Below are 7,796 nucleotides of genomic sequence, written 5' to 3'. Positions count from 1 at the left end.
ATCAGACTGTGAACGAATCGGCAGCCAATCTACATTTTTAGGTAAAAATTCTTTCGCTAAAATCTCTTAAAATAATAAAATTGAATGTATGCAAATGGGTCTGTTAACTTTCTTAATAATAGTTAGCTACGCCTAAATTCTCCAAATTTGATACAAACTATGGATATTGTGAGAATACTTAATTTGAAGAGTTTTTTTTAATTTTTATTATTAAGAAATTTACCACAAAATTTGGAAGTAAAAACAATTTTAATTCCATCTTAGAACTTAAAAATTATCTTTTCAATGATATAAACTTAGTTGTAATCAATTAAGTTATTTTTTCATTAACTTTTACAATGTCTTAAATATATTTTATGCATAATTTGCAATAATATTGTGGGAGCTGCTAACAGTTCTCATATTCTGTATGGCGCCATGTTGCGTCATTATCACATGATGCTTTCGCACCTTTAGCGGGAAACGAGAGCTTAATGGTGAGACGGTAAGACGTATTTCTCCAGCTCATATATCTTTTTATGTGTTTTATGTTAGTTTAGAAATGTTTTGTCTTTGTCCTCTTAATAACTATATTTTACATATTAGTGCTGGTCGTTGCCCACAATATATTACGATTGCTATAATGAAATTGAAACCAATTTCACCTCGCATCAGTTCTTTAAACCACATTTTTACTATTCTGATAAAAAAAATATAATATAAAAATGCATTTTGAATCTCAAGAAGTAAAATTTTCAGTTCAAATACTAATGCATTTCTTGTACATCATTTTATTTTTTGGCATTTTGCAATTAGTAATGACATCTTAACAAAATTTAAAGTTGATTAACAAAACTAAATTAGCACTATTAATATAAAGGGGGAATCAACTGGTTGCCGAATGAGGTTGGTTAGAGAAATAGAAAAATCTGAGATCGATTCAAGGTTACTAGAAAAAATTTGAACAAATGACTGCCAAAGCGTCAGTGTGAATTCAGTCAATGCTTCATGCATCTGACCGTTCATTAAGTAAATGATTCCACTGCACTCAATTCTGTGGCGGATTTAGGTATTTTGCAGCTCTAGGAAATTCGCACAAAGGTTCCTACTTTTTTTTTTTTATAAACTCGTTGATTTAGTCTTACACTTCAACACATTTTTTTATGCTAAATAATGTGTTAAGGATTTATTTTAGGTTAGTTTTTTAATTTAGCAATTTTCTTAAAATAATGTCTTTGTTATTTATTCATTATGATGCACAAACTTCCATTTATAGACAAAACTATTTACGCAGAAACTCAACGTTAGTAAATATTGTTAATACAAAGTCTTCGAAGTGGAACACACAGGAGCTAGAACAATGACATTTTTTAACAAATTTATTTAATCTGGCAATTAGACAAATAATATTTTTAATCCACTTACCTGCGGCCCACCTACAACCCAGCGCCCTTAGGCAGTTGCCTAATCTGCCTAGTTGGAAATCTGTCAATCCCTCCACTTTATATATCAACCGCGGAATAGAAATCTTAACCAACAAAATTTTTATTACTTTATTTGGAGTAAATAAATTCTTAAACAAAAATCATTAGTTTTCAGCATTTCAATCACTTTAGCACGGCAGCAGTATTAAAAGAAGTCACATAACTAAATTTTAGAAATTTGTATCATACTTTTTGGATTATACTTCGAATTATTTATAAGGCACATTTATCTTAGAAAACACAAATCTCCTGACAATGTCTTACTCACGAAGGAAGCAGTTTCCGTAATCACAGATTTTAGCACTGGCAACAAAATGACCCTTATGGGCCTATGAAAACACAGCCATCGCCTTTCACATAATAACCACCGGCTTCAAACTTCCGAACTAAGCTCCGTAAATTTATCACTGTTGGATATTCATAAGTGCCATCACTTCGGAGACACTTAGCTTAGCGGAGTAGCTTTTGTATCCCGAGGCTCACAAAAACTGCATTACCTTAAACAGCAATAAATCACTCCGGGCACCGCAATCTCATCCCTCCCTGTCGAATTTTGTTAGGGAAACTCCAACACAAATTGCATTTACTCTCTCCGTAGATTTTTCTTGGGGCTAAGTTAAGAGCCGAGAGTGGAAGCGGCTGTTTTATCAATTTATTTAATCCTTTTACTTATTTTGCTCAGTTTTCTTTCTTTTCAGAGACTTTGGAAGACCAGAATTCCTCGAACAAGCTACTACACTTAAAGTGATTATTTTTACCTCAGAAGGAAACGAAGGCATTTCCAAGAATTTTCAAACTAAAAAAAAAGGAGCGGGAAGAAAATATTTTATTATAGCGACAAGGTTTTTTTTTTCTTTTTTTTTTTAAATAAAACACCTGTGATGTAATTCTTTTATAAATATGTTATGGATTTGTGGTAGAATAGGTACAAAAACAAAATGCCTTTTTTTTTTCATGGAAACAATACCAAATGGATTTAGCTTATGTCATGCCATATTTTTTTTTAAATTGTGAATTTCTCAAATTTAAATCTTAACATTTAAAGAATTTTTTACAATAGAACAATAAAACAGGAATATTTTGAATAATAAAGGAATTGTCCACGTTTCCAAACTATTGTGTTAATAATGCAATTGTTAGAAATAGAAACTATATTATTCTCAAAATTTTGAGATTTCCGAATGAAGAAATTTGTTATTTCGAGAAATAGGAAACCCATTGATTTAAGATTTGTCTGTTGATATGGTGATAGGTGAGCTCATACCAGGTTTTGCTCAGATAAATTAACATTTTTTCTTCATTCATTCTAATTAATATTTCTAAACTATTTGCTTAATTGTACTCCGACAGAATGCACAGGGGGATTACAATTAAAGTAGCCCTATCGAAAGACTGTAAAAAACGAATTACTGGTCAGAATGACTTAATATTTCAACTGGGTATACGTGTGGCTGTGGAAATTTGCTTCGTGAAAAAAAAAGTTCAAAAATTGACTGACAGATGGCGAAATATCCTTGATAAGATGCTAAAAACGATTACTTTGAAATATATCTCAATTTTAAGATGCCAATTAATATATGAAGCATGCTCACCGCATGTTATACATGATAAAAATATGCAATTCCAGCTCTGCGTCTGAGAAAGTAGACATGAATCAATCGTTGAAGGACCGATATCAGTTTTTGAAGGTTTTTTACAAAAATGGGACTATGCGGCAACTGCATTGAATAAATTCCAGACATTAAAGAGTTTTGGAAGAGGTCTGATTGCTACCTTCGGTCTGAAGAAGAGAATTGATAAATTCTGGGAGATAGATTTATTTGACGTGAAATATGGCAGAAGAAGGAAAGCACTTTCTTTAACGTTAGTGGAGCATGTTGTTACAACATTCCATGAATCATCAGGTTGTGCATTGGAACATCCAGTGAAAGAGAAATTTCACGAATTTTAGACATGCCTGCATGTCACGGTTCATAACATTTTAAGAAACATCCTGCAATGTTTTCCACAAATAATTATATTTGTTCTGTAGTTCCTTTTTGTTTATCTGTTAAACTTACAGGGTTTCATCCTGCAGTTTTTTACACGAATGAAAGTGGACAATACATGGTCATTTTTTGGGGGGAAGACGAAGCCCATTTCTATCTCCAAGGTTTTATCAATACTTAAAATTATATAATATGGGCAAGAGTAAATCTGTTCCGAATGGAACAATTGCCTCTTCATTCTCAAAAGGTCACTCACTGTGTTCTTGGGTGTCGAATATAGGGAACATTTTTCCCTAAAGAAGTATTTCTGCATTATTTGTGAGCACATATCCTGAGCTCCTGTTTGCAAAAAATAGAAGAATCTACGCAAGAAAAACCAAGAAACAGTTTTCTTGATTAGTCATCCATTTATTCACATCGGGCCACTCTTTTTTTTTTTTTATACAACTTCCGATAAGCAGTTCCATATCACGGTTTCAAATATTTCTAAAAGACAATAAAAATTGTTTTCTTCATAAATTATTAAACTGGGTTTCCGCGTTAAAATAAATTTGTTCTGCTTTTCTCTGAGCTACTAATCGCTCACACTCCACGTGAACGTACGCCAAGCAAACAAGAAATATTTTCTGTATAACTTTCAAGAAAACAGGAATGTGCTACCGTCTGGGGGTATGAAGAGGGACTAATATCACAGTGGGTATACAGTGGCATTTACTGTGAATCCTTTCTTTTTCGAGGAGATTGGTTTTTCTGGTCTTGTAACCTGTATAATTAATGGGACACGTAATGAATCTCTTTTGCTTACCATCTCATTCTAGCACTGCACCAACGCAGATGTGCGGATAAAACAATCTTTATTCAAGATGGCACCCCATCTGCATATTACAACATCAATGAAGCACTGGTGTGTCTGCATTTTGAATTCACATAATTATCAGTCGCCAGTTCCCAATAATCCGACCGCCGGGATCATCTGACCTGAACTACTGCGTCTTCTGACTGTGGGATTAAAGATGCATCTGGAGGTCCGATTGCGAATTTTGTTGAAATAGAAACAAGCATTAAGCAACGCACTCATAATATCGCCACTGAAATACTCCGATCTCTTATGGGGCATGCTGTTTTGGCTTTCAACTTTTGGAGAAAACAGTGGACATTATACTGAACATTTCTTAAGCAAGTCAACGCCGACTTCCTTTTCTTGGTGGTTTTATTAGTTTTCTCTTTGTCCACAATTTTTTGGCCTACGAGCAATCAAAATGCCAGTTGTTTTTGTTTTTTTTCTTAGCGAAGCTATGAGTATAGAGTTTCACAACATGCCACACCTTTTAATTAGCATTTTTTAACTGGTGCAGCGCACTGTTAGTCAAATTTTAAACTTTTCTTTCACATAACAAATTTTTATTCATTACGTATAATCAAAAAAAAAAAAAAAAAGGTTTCTGAATCAGTGGTTTCTTTTTTTACACCTTTTTGAAAGGTTAACTTTAAAAAAAATCTGTATGTTGATGAGTTAGAATTTTATAAGAATACACCAAATATACAAAAGTTATTCAATATTTTATGTTGACAAATAAATTAAATAGATGTTTATTTTTTAAAAAATGCCGATACTATTCTCTTTACATAATTAAATTGCATAACATATATTTATTCTGAAAGCTGAAACTAACGCACTTGGCTTAAATTAAGAATGATTGATTTAAACCTTCCGCTTCCGAAGCCGAGACCTACCACCAGACTACAGCGACCCAACCTATACACTTGAGATGAAAGCATATGTTTTCTAATGAATATACATATATATTACACCGTCCCTTTCATGCCTTGGTTTCATATATTTTCTGAATGATACGTTGGATCAAATTATAGATTTCCATCTTCAAATTAGATATGCGAGTCATTTTATTTTTCAGAAAAAGCTCAAATCTCTACATTAAACTCAGAAAACTTGGGGGGAAAGTATTAAATAAATATATAGAATCATAAGCGAATACAATGATAAAAAATCTTTACCCATGTGATTGTTATAGAAGAAAAAAAATAAGTTTCACAAACAAAAGAACAAAATTTATTTCATTTTGATAAATAATGACTCCCAAAAATGTAACGATGAACACAAAACAACTGACAACCATTTTTCAAGGCACACATCAAAATCTTTATACTGAGCACCAGGATCCATCAATTTTATATACACATTACATAAGATCTTTCACATTTTTGTTCAAATTTTCATTGTAAATTCTTTCGTAGAAAATAACTTTTTCTCACATAACTTTACAATATTTATCATAAACAGAGTGAAATTTTGGGAAATCTGTTAAATATCGAATTTATTAATTAAACTGTATAAATTAAATACATTTTTTTGCCAGAAATTATAAACTGACAAATAATAAAAGAAAAAAATGGAAAATATATATTTCCAGAACAAAAAAATAATATTTAATAAATAAAACGACATTACACATATGATGAAATGCAATTAATAATGTATTTCAAATAACAATAATTTTTCATTTGAAGTCATGATGTAAAAAATTGAAATCTCATTTTTATGCAATGAATGCTTTTAAAGCAAATTCCACAATAAGAATTATTTCTATCTTAATAAATTCGACCCGTGACATCATTTTCATGTATACAATTTACGAATTTTATATACAATTCTTAAAATTCTGATATTAGTTTCCAATTTCTTATGAATAGAAGATATAAAATAAATTAATTTTTAGTGACTAATTTTAATTTTTTAATTAACTCATTAATTACTTCAAAGATGTTTTCGCCTTCAAGTTCCGGCACGTTTTAAATTCATTTCCTCAAACCATGTTTTATTTCCCATCTTTTTTACATAATAGAAAAATAAAATCAGAAGAATTTGAAAAAAATCGGCAAAAATATTTTCATACTCCCAAAATCGCATCTTTCAGAAAAAAAAGATGGGACTTTACGGGGTCAGTAGACTTTGAAATAAACAAAAATCGACAGAAACTTGAAATTTTACTTTTATCGTTTCCTCACAAAAATATATGTTTATATTCAACTAAAATAGTGTTATGAGATATATTGTTCAATGAAATGAATATTTCAAAGGCCAACATTAAAAAGGAACCTTTTCATGACGTTCCTCAAAATGACATTGTAATTAGATTTAAATATCTTTGAAAATGTTCCAGGTGTCTTGATTTTGAAGAAATTAAATAGAATTGATAATAAAGATTTCTATTAAGCATTAAAAGAAAACAGGGTATGCATTTTATATTCCGAGGTTTTTTAGACTGTTAAAAGTCAATTTTATTTCCCAAAAACATACAATTCTTATGAATATTTAGTAAGTGTGTATAAAAATATTTCTAAAAATTAGCATTTAATTGGAATTACAAAATCATATACAGTTTTATTCCAACTAAATTTATATTGGAAAAATAATAGAAAAATTTAAAATTAAGTCGCCTGGAATATTTTGAAATTTATTAAAAAATTATACATCTTTTCATTTTTTAAAAATAATATTTGGTTTGAAATTTTTTTAAAAAAGAAATTTGACTTATTTATATTATAATATATGTAACTTAAAAATTTCAGAACTCTAATGAGAAAATTCGCAAAAGTGCCTAATACAGTCCACTGTCCCCTTAAAGACATCCAGATAAAAATAACCTTTCCATAATAAGTGGAATTTTTCCTAAATTTATATCTCGGTTTCCCAAAATTATAAATCCCCCAACTGAACAGGCATTTACACTTCGGTATGGTCGTCAGCTCTGGAGTAATGTCTACTGCTCATGATCCTGCTCTGGCCTGTCATTGTACTGATGATCGTGGGCGCATGCGAAGGTGGGGGCGTGTCAGTCCTCCGATCCCTTCTGGTCAAGAAAAGAATCGTTATGGCTATTATGAGGAGAGATCCCACTATGCCGAGAGTCACAACAACTGCAGAGGAATCTGCAGGAACCTTGGCTGGTCTCTGCTGTTCCGGATTTCTCTTAGAGTCCCTCTTTTTTTCTGAGTAATTCAGGATCAACCTGTTCATGTTCGTACCGCGACCATTGAATCCCACTTCATCTGCGTCCAGAACGGAACGCTGGACTCTTGATAATGACTGCGTAATGCTTCGTTTGCCAATGCCTCGGGTCGCTTTCTCTTTCGAACGCACGGTATAGATGCAGTGAACGAACCATTGTCGACCATATGACACCTGAAAAATAAAAATGAAGTTTTACTTTTATATAATGCAAATGAAAAAAAAAGTTTAATCAAAATACTAATTTTCATCATCAGGTAGAATTGTTCGAACTTCGTTACCACAACTACATTATCTGAACAATATCTTCAGGGT

At 31.5% G+C, this 7,796-nt stretch overlaps 1 protein-coding gene across 1 annotated transcript in view; it reads right to left on the bottom strand.

Moving 5' to 3' along the window:
- Window positions 1-5,534: 5,534 nt before the first annotated feature.
- LOC129962645 (FRAS1-related extracellular matrix protein 2-like) overlaps window positions 5,535-7,796 on the bottom strand; it is a 98,271-nt gene continuing 96,009 nt past the window's right edge. Inside the window, exon 25 of the mRNA XM_056076522.1 lies at window positions 5,535-7,655. Coding sequence (XP_055932497.1) covers window positions 7,197-7,655 — 459 coding nt within the window. The 3' untranslated portion in view covers window positions 5,535-7,196. The remainder of the gene's footprint in view (window positions 7,656-7,796) is intronic.

This window comes from Argiope bruennichi, chromosome 3, assembly GCF_947563725.1.
Source record: "Argiope bruennichi chromosome 3, qqArgBrue1.1, whole genome shotgun sequence".
In the NCBI taxonomy this organism is placed as follows: domain Eukaryota; kingdom Metazoa; phylum Arthropoda; class Arachnida; order Araneae; family Araneidae; genus Argiope; species Argiope bruennichi.
Note: the sequence above shows the minus strand (reverse complement) of the source record. Positions and strands in the feature narration are given on the sequence as shown.